This window comes from Elaeis guineensis, chromosome 3 (genome assembly GCF_000442705.2).
Source record: "Elaeis guineensis isolate ETL-2024a chromosome 3, EG11, whole genome shotgun sequence".
Taxonomy (NCBI): Eukaryota; Viridiplantae; Streptophyta; class Magnoliopsida; order Arecales; family Arecaceae; genus Elaeis; species Elaeis guineensis.
In genome coordinates, this window is record NC_025995.2 from 125,491,448 (window position 1) to 125,508,528 (window position 17,081).

General features: G+C 38.8%; 1 protein-coding gene across 3 annotated transcripts; it reads left to right on the forward strand.

Moving 5' to 3' along the window:
• Positions 1-10,471: 10,471 nt before the first annotated feature.
• LOC105040284 (FCS-Like Zinc finger 10) lies at positions 10,472-13,758 on the forward strand. 3 transcript variants are annotated; one of them, XM_010916747.3, is made up of 3 exons: positions 10,472-10,713; positions 11,936-13,045; positions 13,200-13,758. In XM_010916747.3, exons 1-3 carry the CDS (start codon positions 10,487-10,489, stop codon positions 13,351-13,353), a joined length of 1,491 nt encoding a protein of 496 aa, XP_010915049.2. In that variant the 5' UTR covers positions 10,472-10,486; the 3' UTR covers positions 13,354-13,758. The 3 variants fall into 3 exon arrangements, with proteins under 3 accessions (XP_010915049.2, XP_029118966.2, XP_073110975.1); XM_029263133.2 differs by lacking the exon at positions 10,472-10,713 and adding an exon at positions 10,824-11,267; XM_073254874.1 differs by lacking the exon at positions 10,472-10,713 and adding an exon at positions 10,824-11,045.
• The last annotated feature ends 3,323 nt before the right edge of the window (positions 13,759-17,081 follow it).

Genomic DNA, 17,081 nt, shown 5'->3' on the forward strand with positions numbered 1-17,081 from the left:
GCTCTCAGTCGAGTGCGGGAGCAGGCCGTCGAAGATTACAAGGGGTTTGAGGACTTTAAGAATAAAATTCTCGAAGGCGGCAATGCGGCCTATTGGGTCGGTTATAAGGACATAAGGATGTGGTTGAAAAGCTTTATTCGGATCTAGACTGAGCAGCATCACCGTCTCAGCCTCTGAAGGAGTAGAAGTAGAACTGGCCAATGAGGTGACTACTCCAATTGATGAAGCTGCATCGACTATTGTGGAGCGTGCCACAACTATAGAGGAATCGTACCAACATCATCGGAATAGAGCTGGCCACTGTTGAAGGTCGGGAGATCGGAGCTATGGCAACTATTGATACAGTTGAGGAAGAGATAGATTGGTAATCGGTGTAGATATCATAGGCTTTTCCTTTCTTTTTTGTTATCGAATTGCAGTCAGACTTTTTTCTGTGACAGGACTTTAGTTCAATTTTGTAATCCTTATTGATGAATGAAAGAATTTTTTAAGTGTTGAACTTCTGAATGTGACATCATCATAAATAGTTATTATCAACGTAGATGAATATCAATCGAACAGCTGACTAGCAATTAGCATGTCGACTATTAGCCAAATTATCATAGAATTTGTTTATTAGTCGATATTGGCCAACTAAACTTTAGGTATAAATTTTTCTAAGTATTTGATATATGGGAGCTAGCCAAATATCCTTCGATCGATCGAAGTTGAGTCGGTTTATCGTTCCACTCGACCGTAGTTGAGTCAGCATATTGTTCCACTCAGTTGTAACTAAGTCAGCATAATATTTCGCTCAGCTATAGCTGAGTCGGCATAATGTAGTTGTTTGCTTGATGTCGATATATAGAGTCATCCGACCAAAGTTGAGTCAAAATATTTTAGCCAATTAATCGTCAGTCATATTTCTAGCAGAGAGTTTGTTGAGAACCGATCATTTCATTCTAAATATATTGTACATGTGGATAATTTTATTGATAGTACATCCAAAGGTTATTAGTGTTCCATATTCGGGGATAGATACTCCATCAAAAATCTCTAGTCGATATGCATCTGGGTGAAGGATTTCAATTATCCTATAGGGTCCTTCCTAATTTAGAGATAGCTTTTCTTGATCCAAAAATTTTGAAACTTCTACTTTTTTTAGGATCAAATCTCCTGGATGAAATACCTTTGGTTTGACCTTTGTATTATAATATCGGGCCACTCTTTGTCTACATGCAGCCATTCTTATTTGAGCTTGTGCTGAACCTCCAGGAGCAAGTCCAAGTCGGCTCTTCGACAGTCTGAGTTGCTTGGCTCTGCATACTATTCGATCCTCATTGATGGCAATTCAATCTCTAACGAGATCACTGCTTCTATTCCATATGTAAAGTTGAATGGGACTCTTCTGTTGGGATGTGAGGAGTCGTTCGGTAAGCCCATAAGATAGGGTATAACTCTTCCACCTATAAGCTTTAAATTCATTCAGTCAGATCTTGAGACCATGTAGGATTGTTCGATTTGTCACCTCTGCTTCACCGTTTGATTATAGATGACTGATAGAAGTGAGCTTATGCTTAAAGTTTCACATAAAATTTTTTGAACTTCTGATTATGAACTGTCAACCATTATTGATGATGATGGTGTGCAGTAATCTGAATCTGTATATGATAGACTTCTGAATGAAGTCTTCCATCTTTTCTTTAGTAATTTGCGCCAGGGGTTCAGCTTCCATTTAGTAAAACAATCCACCGCGATGATTGAGAATTTTTTCTGACCGATTGTCAGGGGGAAGGGATCGAGTATGTCATTTACCCATTGTGTGAATGGCCATGAAGTAATAATTGACGTCAGCTGGCTAGCTAATTGATGCTATATATTGGCATACTTTTGATATGCTTCACATCTCCGAATAAGCTCAGCTGAGTCTTTCTTCATAATGGGCCAATAGTATCCCTGTCGTAGAACTTTATAAGCCAATGATTTATCCTCCAAGTGATTTTCGTAGATCTCTTCATGGACTTCTTGAAGAGCATAGTCGGCGTCAGTAGGTCTCAAGCACTTAAGCAATGAAAGAGAGAATAACCTTTTATAGAGTTGTCCATTCAATAAGACATACTATGAAGCCATCCATCTTAATCGTTTGGCTTTTGTAGAATCTCTGGATAGAGTACCATCGATCAAGTACCGAATGATCAGATCCATCCAGCTTGGTTCATTATTTATTTATAATACTTTATCAATCTTAGCGATACTCGATTGTTTGAGATATTCGATGAATGTTCGATCGAGTAGATTGGAAGAAGTTGTTGCGAGTCAAGAAAGTAATCAATTCGTACATTTTTAGTTTTCGAAATGTGAGAGATCTCCAAATATTTGATAGTTTGAGTGAGATCTTTCACCTTCTGAAGGTACTTCATTATAGTTGGATCTCGAACTTTAAATTCATCTTTGATTTATCTAGTCATCAGTTGTGAGTCGATGAAGACATTCAGATTGTCTATTCCAATCTCCCTAACAATTTTCAAGCCGGATAGCAAAGCTTCATACTCGGTTTGATTATTAGATGTTTTGAAATTAAACTGAAGGGCATATTCAGTTACTGTCCATTCAGAGTTGATGAGAATGAGATTGACTCCACTCCCACGAGTATTGAATGCTCCATCAACATGAAGTACCCATATCAATTCAGGTTCGATCTTTGAAGTTTCAACTTGCTCCGACTTGTCATTAAATTTATGATCAGACTTGTCATTGGGTACAGTATACTCAGTAATAAAATCGATCAAGACTTGAGCCCTCATTGATGGTCATGGATGATACCATATGTTGAATTTACTGAGTTTGATCATCTACTTTGTCATACGACCAGAGGTATCAAGTCGATGCAAAATCATCATCAAAGATTGATCTGTCAAGACAACTATCAACTATACTTGAAAGTACGGTTGAAGTCATTGTGTCGATATAATAGAGCATAAATCATCTTTTCCATCCTTAAATATCTTATCTCGACATTGTAGAGTACCTTGCTGGTATAGTAGATAGGCCATTGGATTGATTTTCATCTTTTCAGACGAGAACTGAACTGACTGCTTCTGATGATGTGGGCAAATAGAGATACAGTATTTTCTCTTTTTTTGGTTTTGTGAGTAGTGGGAGAGACATCAAGTATTTTTTCAGATCTTCAAAGAATTATCGACATTCATCCGACCATAAGAAGTTCTTCATTTGCTGCAAGGTCCTGAAGAAAGGCAGACACTTTTCTACCGACTTCGAGATGAATTGGCTAAATGCAACAATTCTTTCGTTCAGTTGTTGTATCTTCTTTTTGGAGCTAAGATATTTCATGTTGATAATGATTGTTATTTTCTCAGGATTAGTTTCGATTCTCATTGTGACATGAGAAAATCAAAAAATTTTCTGACTGTCATTTCGAACACATACCTAGTTAGATTCAACTTCATCCGATATCGTCGAAGTGTATCGAAGGCTTCTTTTAAGTTTCGGATATGATTACAGATTTTAGTACTTTTCACTAGCATATCATCGACGTAGATTTTAATATTTCATATAATTTATGACTTGAACATTTTGTTGGTTAGTCGTTGGTAGGTTACTCCGATGTTCTTCAACTCGAATGACATCACCTTGTAGCAATAAATGTCCTTGTCGGTTGTAAAGGTAGTGTGCTTTTCATCTTCAAATGCCATTCAAATCTGATTGTAGCCCGCGAAAGCATCCATAAAGCTCAAGAGTCGGTGCCTCAACGTCGCATCAACTAGCTAATCAATTTTTAATAAAAAAAAGTTATCCTTCGGACATGCTTCATTTAGGATGATTAGTCGATATAAATTCATCATTTTTTATTAGCTTTTCTTGCCATTACAACATTGGCGAGCCAGTCTGGATAGTTGGCTTCTTTGATAAAATTGACTGTAAGGAGCCTGTCGACTTTTTCGACAATGACCTTATGTCTCTCAAGGGTAAAGTGTCTTTTTTTCTATCTCATTGGTTTAACTTTCAAATTGATGTTTAACCGATGAGTTATTACTTTCGAAGGAATCCCTGACATGTCGGTAGTTGACCAAGCAAAGATATCAGCATTTACTCTCAGTAATTCTATCAGTTGCTTTCACTCTGGATTAGGTAGTCGTGATCTAATTTGAATGATTTTGTAGGATCATCTTCTCTCAGCGAGATTGAAACTAGTTGTTCAATCGGCTCGCCCCTTTCTTTATTCTCCTCTAGTCTAGTTTGTCAACCGACAAAGGGTCTTCAAGTTTGCTGCTTTTATCAAAAATCATGAAGCAACGTCCGGCCAATTATTGATCCCCATGCATTTCTCTAACTCCACTTCTTGTCAGAACTCAGATAAGTAGATGATAAGTCGACACCACCACCCTCAACGTATTGAGTCCCGATCATTCAAGTATGGCGTTGTATGTCGAAGGAACCCGGACAACCGTGAACATTAAAAGAATGGTGCTTTATCGTGGGTCGGTATTGCAGTCAAAGAGAGAGTAATTTCTTCCTCCATAGTGATTGCATCTCCATTGAAGTCGATCAAGAGGATTGAGACTCTTCTGAGTCGGTCAGTCGACAATCTATTTGTAAGAAAGTAAAGTAGAACAAGAAATCAGTTGAGCTTTCATTATTTATAATTTTTTTTTACATCATAATTTATTTTTATCATCGAGACGTCGACAGCATCATTATGAAGAGTTTGTACTCGTCAGACATCATCATCTGAAAAAGAAATTACATTATCAAATAGTTGCTTTTTAGTTGATTCTTCTTCAGAGCTTGCCTCCTAGTCTCTCGATCATCCAAAATCATGTTAATGACTCCCATCGTTGGTCAGTTATCGTTCATTTCCTCAATTGAGGTTGAGATTGTCGGTCAGTAGGAGCTTGAGCCAGATGATCACATCAAATTTTTTGAGATAATATCATCGAATCAGACTTCTATTTCATTCTTAAGTTGAATACACTGTTCGGTGTCATGATCATGATCACGATGGAATCGATAGTACTTCTTTTTGTCATGACTTCTTGACGGTGCTTTTATTGATGGGGGATATTGAAGGTACTTTTCTCCCTCGATCTCTATCAGAATCTGTGCATGAGGGACAGAGAGGAGTATAGGAGTCATATCTGAAATCAAAATTATTCAGTCTCGAACTCCGTCGGTGAGTGAAGCTCTTTTATTAGTCGATGGTCGATTTGATTCGATTGGAGCTCCACTCTTTTGCTTTTTTTCTTCCGACCTTTTCCTTCCATTTGATGCCAGTCAATAGTATCTTCATCCGTGTGAATATACTTATATGCGTGCTTAAGAAGTTCTGCGTAGATCCAAGGGAAAGTCTTATCCAGAGAATAGGTAAATCTAGATCCTCTCAAATCTCTCTTCATGGTCGAGATAGCCATATCTTTATTATGGTTCGGATCTCAAGCATGGCGGTATTGAAATACGCTACGAAGCTTGTCAGAGTCTCTCCTTCATTCTGTTTAATAGAGAAGAGACCGTCAGACGTTTGCGGTATGCTCTTATTGGTGCTGAAGTGGGCTACGAATGAATGCTCTAGCTGCTTGAAAGAATAGATATTTTTCGACTGAAGTTCGGAATACCAGGCTCGAGCAACTTTTTGAATGGTAGCCGAAAAGCTTAGACATAAGAGAACATCGATTGCCTCGTGAATCATCATAAGAGCTTTATAGCTCTTCAAGTGATCGACAGGATTGTAGAGCTGTCATAAGGCTCCATTTGTGGTATCTTGAACTGACTTGGATCGACTCGTCCAAGATGCATTGAGAGAAAGATGGAGAAATGTGGATACCAAGGTCATTGGAGGACCCTCGGCCATCCATCTGGAGTCGGACGAGTTAGCGATCAATTTTTTTGAATTTATGCTCACAGTCATTAAACCATCGTTGCTGAGAAAAGGCAGGGGTAGAATCCCTTGAAAAGTTTGAGGATGGAGAAGTCAAAAGTGAGCGCGGCTTTTTTTTCCTTCTTAGTACTGTTTTGCGGTGAGAAGGGGAAGGAGACCATCGGTGATGACGGTGGCATGATGGAGTGCCGGAAAGGTGATGATTCGACATTATGGGAATGTCGAGTCGAGTCGGTCGTCATTTCGATGATGGAGAAGAAGATCATCGAGGGGTGTGGCAACTGTGCCTAGATGGCACTGTATGCGCTGCCAGCTCTTCAGCCATCGATTACTGTTGCTGCTACTGTGTTTGCTATTGCTGGAGGCTGTGCACTGCCTCCATCAGTATTTTTATCTGCTGTATCAAAACAGTAAGTTGGGCATCCGTAGTAACAACCGGATGCAAAAAATTGGGCTCTACCATTGGAGATGAAGGCGGAAGATCTTTCGACGGAAAGATTGCCTACTGGAGCCGGTGGATTTTTTTGAGCTCTTATTTTCGCCATAACTGGATTCTTTTCTTTCCCTTCTTGGCGCCCCAATCTGTTGCGGTCAATCTCTAGTTGCACCTATCGTTGGTGAAAAGCTACATGCAAAGAGAAAGTCCACTGATCGGTGTTGTGTTCGGTGGAGATCCTTCGATGCTTAAGTTAGTAGGCAGTAGTCAAACAAAAAGTTGAATTTAAAGTATGGTAGAATATCGGTCCAGAAGTATCTTACTATCGCTGTTCCTTTACCTCCCTTGTATAGACAAACTATTGGTAACCGTCTGCAATAGTTAAGCATGTGGGTTCATTTTATTCCGGCACCATGTGATCATGGGGTAGGCAGTTAGCATCTATTAATAATCATGTATGTAGCCATTACGTGCCTTTTGCACTAGTAGTTTCTGATTTATCGACTGTATGTCAGTGATCGGAGTATGCTGACTGTATGTCGGTAATTTTAATATATCGAATGACCATCATCATCAAAAAATTGATTGAAAGTTACCGACAGTCCATCGACTTATCGATTGATAGTCGGTAGTCCGTATCTATTAGGTCGATTGAAAGTCGGATGGTGGGTCGTAGGTGCTGTAGTCAAATTGAAACTCACTCAGCAATCCCGCTTTGATGGCCCATCATCAGTTGTCGACATATAGTTGGTTGACCGATTGTGAATTGGGGGAGCAGATTCGATTATTCCAATAAGTTGTGTTGCGGACAAGAGCTCAGCCCGTCACGTGAGGTATTGTCTGTTCTGGCCTATGGGCCTCATGATTTTGCCCTTTAAAAGGCACCTCACGTGGAAAAATTTTTTCTTCCTTATAAATGCGAGTCCTCTTTGACTCACAATCAATGTGAGACTGTTGGTGTCCTCCACATTATTAGAACCACAACAGAGCCCCCCAGTCAAGGGAGACTCCAATATGTACAGTCCGAGGAACCCCACAGTCAGCCGAGGTGAATCTCGATCCCTACCTGGTGTATCATTATTGCAGATAAAGATTCAATCCGTCACGTGAGGTATTGTCCACTCTGATCTATGGGCCTCATGGTTTTATCGTTTAATAGGTGCCTCGCGTGGGAAGAATTTTTTTCTTCTTATAAATATGAGTCTCTCTTAACTCAAAATTCATGTTGAATTATTGGTGTCCTCCATATTATTCGAACTATAATAAATTATATAAATATTTTAAAAATATTAAAAAAATATTCATAAATTGCATCTACTCAACTACACTACAGCATCTTGTTTATAAAATATAAATTTTTACTAAAATTTAATTTAGTGCTTTTCTCTTACACCAGGTGCAAATAGGATACTTTTTGTGCCTTTGTCTTTGTTTTTTTTGCCACAGAACCAAATTTGCTAGAGGATGAACAAACGAAGCCCAATACAAGTGGAGAAGGAACAGGTATTTCTGACAAAATAAACATTGCCCCATTGAGCCACTCAGGGAAATGGGAATGGGATCGTTAAGGTAAATTTGCTTTTTTTTTAAGAAAAAAAGAAATTATCCAACGTATGCCTCGGGGTGAGAGAAGAAACACCTCGGAAAGTGAAGTGAACTGATTTTTTTGTACCTATTTGCATCTACATGGTAGAGGCTTGGATGGTTCACATACTATTCATTCATTGATTTTTGGTTGAAGTACAACTTGAAACTTAAATGATTATTAGTGTGAGTGATCTCTTGGTGCTAAGTAGTCTTCTATCCTTGATGAAGAAATTATTAAATTATAAAAATATTTATTAAATATAAAATTAATATTTAATTCAATAAATTGATGATTTAGATGGGATCCCTCCTTCCAATTCTTTTTTAAAATCAAATTTATCTTTGGCTTGTATATCAAAGTGAAACCAATAAACAACACATAAGAAATTCTTTAAAAGAAAATAGATGAGGGAGATATAAGATGCTCGAATACCATTCAGGACATGTTTAATCTGTGAGAAGTGGCGAGTGAAATGATAATTTTTAAAAAGCGAAGGAGAATCTTCTTGTTTGAATAAAATTTTAAGAAAAAAAAATATAAAATTTTTTTTTCTCATAGAAGATACTTTCTATGTTTTGTAAGAAATATAAATTCATGGAGAAAATGGGTTTCAAGATTTCTGATGAGATAAAAATTGATTATTTTTTAAAAAATATTTTTTTAATATTATTTTTATAAATATTAATATAATATTATATTGATACTATGCTAATATTTATATTTCTATAATACGATATTTATACTTATATAAATAATATGATATTTATAATATATTAATATTTTTCATATTTATATTAATATAATATTTATATTAAATATTATATTAATATATATATATATTACCAAATTTATTACATCAAAATATTAATATTATATCCACACATATATATATATATATTTTAATATTAATATTTATATAGAATTTGGGAGAAAAAATATATGATGTTATATCTATTAAGAGTATAATAGATATTTTATATATTTTTTTTAAAAAATAGATGTCCAATCCAACATAAAATTATTCTAAAATAAATTATTTTTTTATAATCAATCAAATATATCAAAATTTTATTTCAAACATCATATATTTTTAAGAAGTAAATTTTTGAAAAATAATTTTTTATGAATTTTTTTTTTTCTGTAAATCAAACAGAGTTCTCGGTAAAAATCTTAATGCACAAAAGAATGTTCGTGAGGTATCTTGCATGCGCACATCTAATGCTTGATTTGGAGCAGTCCATCATACAAAAGACGTGTTTACGTGCTCATAAATCAATAATGATTAAACGGCCCCAAAGAGGCTCCCTGTTTTTGTTTTGGAGAAAAGTTTCTTTGCCTCGTGGCTTGAGCGGTTACACGTACAAGTCGCCATGCCGGTAAAAGATGGGTCCGATAGGCTTTCCATGTGAACCAGTAGAGGTCCCCGAAGCATTTTTCCTGCTCCAGTTAATCACGTATCCAAGGAAGGAATGAAACCCATGTCTGGGTACATGCACCAAAACAAAATAAATGATATTTAACTAATTTTGCAAAAATATAATAAAAATTCCTCATTCATCGGAGATACTACCAGTATATTTGTTAATAAATTTTTAATTTTTTTGATAAAATGATCATTTCATATAATTTTTATATAAATATATTTTAAAAAATTAAAAAAAAAATCTTTCGATAGAACATCGATAATGAAAAGATATCATCTTAAATTTTATGATAAACAACGAATCAGACCATTCAGTTCAACGTATTGTTTGCCTCTCAATAAATATATTAAATTTTATAGGAGTGGCATCTCGCAATATTTATTTATTTATTTTTTTTTGGAGCTATGTAAAGCCATCTCCACCTTTTTTTTTTTTTTTTTCTTTTTTTTTTTAATCAATAATTAATCAAATTATACCGGGAAATCTTCAATGGTGCAACCTTTATTATTTACTATTGGCACAAGAAAACATTTTACATAAAAAGTTCCTCGGATTCAGATCACCTTGGCGAAGCAGGTGATGGCTCAACCAAATCATCTTCGTGTCGCACCATTTCCTTTGTTTTTGCACGAATTTTGCAGCAGAAATTAAGTATCGACTCCTGGAAGATGCTCGCGAAGGTCCGGATCCATGGACCACCCTCGACGGGAGCATCATGTCGTCTCGATTGGACGGGCGCGGTAGACGCCTCCCCTACTTTACTAAGAGCAATCCCTTGCGATGAGACCTAAGAGCTAAAAAAGGAAGGTAAAGGTTATGAAGACACGCGTCAGTTGGTGTGGGGCCCTTCCGGTCAGCTTTGTCCTTTTCTGATATCACTGTCGTCACCTTTCCTTTCCTGTTCAACCAACGGAAAAAGATGCCCCTTCGCTGCCACCCTGGTCCCACCACTGACGAATCATCTGCACCGTCCAACTTTCTGGGCCCACTCGTGAATGGGACTATTTCTCATCTTCTACCATCCATTTGGCTCGTGTTCGTGATTTTGCACCGGTAGCCCTCCTGATGGTCCCAGCTATGGACTCATGGTGGTCGGTAGTGATCCTCGAGAACGCCATCACCGACAACAGTTGCTTGGTTTAAATTGTTGGGTAAAATCTGTGGGCATGGGTTTCTCCTCCTCTTTTTTTTTTTTTTTTCCTTCTTACATCCGTTTCCCACCGGTAAAAAACAAAGCAAAGCGCAGAAGGGAAAGAGGATCATACGCGTCCATCGACGGTCTGCAGGATTTGATTTCCCGTTTCTGTTCTGGTGCATTGTACACGGTTCCGAAAATAACATGGAGTACAAAAAGGGGTCCCATTCGCCAGAGCCTGTTTTCGAGCATTATGTTGTATGTACCAACCGTATTCAATACGTATTTTATTTATTTATTTATTTATTTTTCTGACAGTCATGAATAGGAGGAGGAGTATTTCAGAAGCCACGCTGCTGCTCTGATTTTGATGCAAGCAGCCAGAAAAAGGAGAGAGGGAGAGTGAGAGGATAGTGGGAGTGGGGGGAGAGCAGTACCGTGTAAGCTTCATACCTTTGTCAACCTTTTTTTTACTGCACCTGGCTCTCCCCTCAGCCTCCGTCTGAGAGGCATCTCAGATAAAGTGAGAGAGAGAGAGAGAGAGAGAGAGAGGAGGAGGAGGAGGAGGAGGAGGAGGAGAGAAGGCAGAGGTGGGTTTTCTGCTCCATCCTCTGGTCTGTTGGGTAGCAGGCCCTCTTTTTGTTTCATGCATTCATGGTCTCTTGTCATATGCCCTCTTGGATTCAGCCTTCGAGAACTCGTGAAATCTGCTGTTTTTCCTTTTCCATTTATTCTATGACTTAATGTCTCTTTTTTAGCCAATTTGTGGAGGTGCGGCTTCTGGGTTCCATTTTCGGTGTTGGGGGCATCAGGTCTATTTCCAATCCATTTTCTTTTATTTTTTTATTTTTTGCTTCTTCCTTTTCGTTTTGTTTACTTTTTTTTTTTTTTTTGCTCCCCCCTTTGATCTTTCAGATTCTTAGTTTTTATGTTTCCAAATCTGTCATAATCTTGCTTTTACTGCTGATTTAAAGTTGCTCCTGTGGTGATACGATCTTGAGCCCTCTTTTGATGCATCCGTTTTGATATTCCTTCTACCAGTGCTTGTCTTTAGATGAACAATTGGATGACTGTCTATTTCCTCCGTCATCTACTTGTATGCATGGCTCCTGTGGTGTTACAAGTCTCTGTTTTGATGCCTGCATTCCTCGATATATCTCAATCTGTCTTCTTTTCTAAAACTTTTGCGTTTTTTCCTTGTTTCTGATGTCTTTTCTGAGCATTCATGGAATTCTTTTCCATATTAAACATGAATCATCATCCGAACATATCTCTAGAGATGTGATCATTTATGGAATGAATCTTTATATTGATGTACCCTTTCAGAGCAAGATATGTGGACAATTTCAATTTGTAGTCTTTATCTGTGGGACTGTGATCATCCTTCTTTCTTAAATTCCTTTCGATCGACGTATGCTTATTATCTGGTTTATTCCACTCCACTAAAAGGTTTTCTTTGCAACCAATTTTTTGGGCACAGGATTCTCTTGTTCTCTAGGTGGGAGGAGGGGAGTAGGTTTGAGATAATGCTGAGGCAGAGGAGGAGGCCGGTGCAGGGGGAGCAAAGAAAAGGCCACCTGATGCCCGATGGCGTGGTGCAGAAGGCCAGGAGCACCTCCTTCTTCAGCGTCCCCGGCCTCTTTGTGGGGTTCAGCGCCAAGGGCTCCCCAGATTCCGAATCGGCGAGGAGCCCTACCTCTCCCTTGGACTACAAGGTCTTTTCCAATTTGGGCGGCTCCTTCGTGAGGTCCCCTAGATCCCCAGGCCCTGAGGGGCAGCCAAGGAGCTGGGACTGCACCAGGGTGGGCCTTGGCCTCGTGGATTCTCTCAACGACGAGTCCAAGGCTGGTGGCAGGGTGCTGGGGTTGTCTGAGAGCAAGAACATACTGCTCGGATCACAGCTGAGGATTAACATCCCAACCCCCAAAACCCTCCTGGATCCCAGCAGGGACGAGCCTCTGGGACCGGCTCCCAATTCCCTGCCTGAGAACGTCCGGGTTTCTGCACAAGCTCACATAGGATCGCCTTCCTCCCGATCCGGTTGCTCGAAACCGGCCGTAGGATCCAAAGGAGCTGAATTGGAGCCGGGGCAGTTGGGAAAAACTCAATCTTGGTCCGCCGATATCGGTAGATCATCGCTTCCCCTGACTCGTTTTATGTACCGAAATCCCAAGTCCAGTTCCGAAATTTTTCCATCCGATTTGAAGAATTCCACACTGGATGCTTCTCGATTAGTTAGCAAGCCCACCAATTTTGACAATCTTTCGGGGTCTCTCCCGATATCCTTTGGCTCGTCTCGTGGATTCATCTCTTCTCTCTCTGCGAGCGAGATCGAGCTATCGGAGGACTATACCTGCATAATTTCCCATGGTCCTAACCCTAAGACAACCCATATTTATGGGGATTGCATTCTTGAAAGCCACCCAATTCACTCACCGGATTCTAAGAATAAGCTTGGAAAAGAGGGGGGAGGCTCTTCTTGGCTGGTCAAGTGCCCCATGGATTCGCCACCCTCTCCGTCTAATGATTTTTTGAGCCGCTGTTTCTTTTGCAAGAAGAAATTAGAGGGGAAGGACATCTACATGTATAGGTTAGTCTTCTGATGCTCTCTGTTTTCTTTGACACGTAATTTTACTCCTTTAAGCACTCTATTTGTTTCTTTTATCACATGAACATGAATCTAACTGCCTCTTTTACGAAGTTAGCATTATCAGTTTCTGAAAATTTTCTTCTATGCATTGCAGAGGAGAGAAAGCATTCTGTAGCTGCAATTGCCGGGAGCAGGAAATTTTGATTGAAGAGGAAACGGAGAAGCCAGCAACTGAGGATTGTTCCGATTCTTCTGGTTCGTCATTCCATGAGGAGATTTTCCTCGCCGGGATGGGCGTGGCGTCGTAGGCTGGGGGGATTGATTGAGGAGTGCCAACCCATTAGTATTTGAGTGGTGAGACTCCAAGGTGAACAATTCGATCATCTGTTTATCAAGAGCTGTTTGTGTGAGTCTGTAGCGGCCATGGATGATCACCATGTACATTCATCTGTTTGCTGCTGTTGTTTCAGCACTCATGGTGATATTGGTGGGTTGTGGCTGGATATTGCCCTCTTTTTGTTCTCTTTTTCCCAGAGATTTGGATCATGGATAATCTTTTCATTCTATTATAGTTTTAATCGGAAGGATTGTTGGCGACTGCATGATCTCCCCATTTTTTTTTTTTCCTTTCTTCCTTCCCTTGCAGCAGTTAATGTAATATCTCCAAGAACTTTATAAGTTAATGAGTATGAGCTATTTTTAGGTATCTTATATATTTCATTTGCTTATGTTCTGCTTGTTTCTTTATTGTTGGATACTGTCTTTGCATTGAAACGTTGATGGAATTATTCATAGCGTGGAGTACTTAATTTACAGAGACTCTGGTTATCATAAACCATTTCAGAAACTGATATTGATTCTATGGTGATGTCTGATGTCATTCTCCCTTACACGCACACTCTCTCACATACCTTATATTGGAATTTAACCGTGTGTTCGTCTCTAGGTCTCTACTGTGTAACTGGATGTTTCTCTGTTGATCCACCGGTTATCCCAGTTGATGATTCTGCTGAATTATTGTGTTATAGAATGATAAGATTCTTGACCGTAATAGTTTTATCAGAAAGCTCAGAAGTTGTAGTTAGCTGATCTGACCAAATGAGCTTAATTGCCTTACCCTGCTTATAAGAAAACATTTCTTTCAAACACCCGAGTCACATTATCTTCTGTCAAACTGTAAATTTGCTGCCGATCTTCCCGTTTGAGGTCGTCAAGGAAGACGTGGTCGAAGTGAAACCATTATCAAAATTTTGCCCAAATATTTACAAAAAAATTCTCAAAGGGGGCATTCTTTGGTGAAAATCCTCCGATGCTCAAGTCAGGAGATGAAAAATAATGAGAGAAAAAAGTGAGGAGTTGATTTTGTATCTTGGAGGATTTCGGAGTCTCTTAATTTATAGAAGAGGAGTTTGAGTCGTATCCATTTCGGAGTCTTGATGATTTCGAAATTTATCGCACAGACAGATTCGAAAAAGATTTTTTTTTTTACGAAAATTTGATTATGGATGAGTTCTACTCTATTTGAATTTTTTCAGTTTGAAAGAGAGTCAGATCTGATATGAAAATTAGCTCGGCTGTGGACGAGCTACGACAGATCGTCCGTGGTTGAGGTATTGAAATTCGTGGAGCAGGCACTTGTCCTCATACTAATTGAGATCGGTCGGTTAAGTATGAACTAAAGCAGGTCATCCGAAGTCGAAGTCATGAAGGCTGTAGTGTGCATGTCGATCTTTAGGTGATCTGGAGTTGATCGGTCGAGGACGATTTAAGATAGACCATCTGAAGCCGAAGAGTTGAGAATCGTTGCTGACGGGATGTCCGATTTTCTGTCACATCTGCATCCCTGTCGGGTGTCCATCTTCTATAGTTCGGTCGGATCCGAAGATATCTCAATCGAGATTGAGGTACAGATCCACAATAGTTCCTTTAAAATTTCTTTCATCTCATTCGTTGTCCAATTACCCTCCTTGTCTGTTTCTGCCTTCTGAACTTTTGAGCTCAATTAACTTGGTCTCTTGCATCTCTCTGATTTGATTGCCGCTAATCCTGTGTCCTTTCACTCTTAGAAGTGTTTCATATGTGGTTTTCTGATTCAGTCATGGTCTCTATGCACTTTTCTCTTTCCCACCTGGACAGAAAGATGATGCTTGGATGGTGCTGAAGCAGCGGGTTTATAAAGCTGCATCTGGTGAAAACATTCTTAGAATAAGTTCCCTAGTTACGCAAGACCGAGAGGCAATGAAGGTAACGGTGTAGGATGAGATCATTCTGGGTCTGCATCTCAGCAAGGGTTGATAACAGAAAAAATATATATATATATTTAAAAAAATTTTAATTTGTGATCGAAATTGAAATGGATTGGAATGCAAATCGGAATGAATATATCCTTTGATGTATTTGATTTGCAATTGAAATCGAAATAAATTTTGAATAGAACAAGAAAGCCAAATGAGATAAGAGTCGGCATTAGATTTTGAGCAATTAAAATATTTTTAGTTTTTTAAATTTTTGGAGGTTTTTTTTCGATCAACATAGTTAGAGGAACGAGAGTCATTCATGAATTTAAGTTGTTCCAACCAAACGTGTCTTTGATATTGTAGAAATATGTGTAATAAGTGAAGATGCTTTGCGAAACTGCATACTTGTTTGTTGTGCGTCATTAACCAAGCAATAAATGAATCAAGCCAAATCTCCATTGTTCAAACGGGCAGGAGCCAGCCAGAGAGCGCAGACCTGAAACTTTCCTCGTGCTCTAAACTCTTTTACCGTGCCGGCAAGCATCCTGGTTATTCCGTGGTTGTTTTCGCAATTGGCATACGGACCTATCAAACCGTGTTTTAGAAAAATATCATCACCAGGGAAGTTCAAATACTACGATCTGGCCACGGGCCACCCTTGGTTGTCCGCAAGCCTGGATTTGGTTCATGAGTCGTCGAAGGCCAGGAGCAACGATAAATTGAGAAGCAATCTGGGAGCCGACCGTGTATCCCTTCACATCAAATCAAACAAGCTGGGTTGAATTTGATGCATTATCGAAGCTACTACCCTTGGCTGTCGAGTAAAATAACGGAAATCCTATCCTTTATAACTTCACCCTTGGTTTGCTTTCCGTGGGAGCGCTATTTGGACCATCCGTTAGCAGTATGGACTCGTGGAAAAGACTACGTCATGGTTCAATCAGTAGACTGTCCTCTGGGGTGGATATTTATGGAGTCCATACAATGGTTGGATGACATCACCTCAAAAGAAAGGTAGGCTGAAACAAGCCCGAAATTGGATGATTAGAGACCGCACGAGTGGTCTTCCCTGCAATTAATTGTCAGTGACCTCGGTAAATCACGCTTTTCTTTTTCTTGTTTTTTAACAAAAATGATGTTTCAAGGCAATTTGTTGTTATATGGATGCTTAGATGTCCATTTACTAACTCGGACATTTTCCACTATCCTGATCGTATAAAGTTCTCCTACACAATTTGGCGGATTTTTATTGGCGCTGCAACTAAAGTCGATATCTAATAAATGAGGGTGATTAAAGTCATGTGATAAAAAGACCTCAATTAATTTTAATTTCTTTTGAACCTCCCAAAATTTTTATCTGTTTAATTGTACAAATTTTCTACAATCCATACATACGAAAAATGAAAATGTATTTCTTTATTTGGGCTGTTGGATTTCAAAGTTACAGCAGGGAGAAACAAAGTTTAAAATAACTCCAGTGGCAATAATGGGCATCTGGGCTTTAAGATCCTATGCGGTGGTTACCTGCGGACAAAAAGGGCAAAAAGGCAAAGCTAAGCCTAGGCGATAGGCGTAGGTGGTTGGCATAGCGATACCTGTAGGTAGTATTTGATAGCCAAAATAATATTTTTGGAATAGAAATACTAATTCTTCAAAATATTTATTCATCATCTCTATTCTAATTTTATGTTTGGTTGGAAATCAGCGGAGCCTATCAAGAATAAGGTGGTGTTATTTTCTAACCTAGAATAAAATAAAATTTTTTCTCATGATGGGCTTAAAATAAATTATTTCATGGT

What these genes read in the sequence shown, in the direction of transcription:
- LOC105040284 (XM_010916747.3), top strand. Translation starts at nt 10,487, where the DNA reads ATGGGTTTCTCCTCCTCTTTTTTTTTTTTTTTTCCTTCTTACATCCGT. An exon ending in CTGTTTTCGAGCATTATGTT is followed by an intron (nt 10,714 to 11,935) that starts GTATGTACCAAC and finishes TTTTGGGCACAG; the next exon opens with GATTCTCTTGTTCTCTAGGT. An exon ending in AAGGACATCTACATGTATAG is followed by an intron (nt 13,046 to 13,199) that starts GTTAGTCTTCTG and finishes TATGCATTGCAG; the next exon opens with AGGAGAGAAAGCATTCTGTA.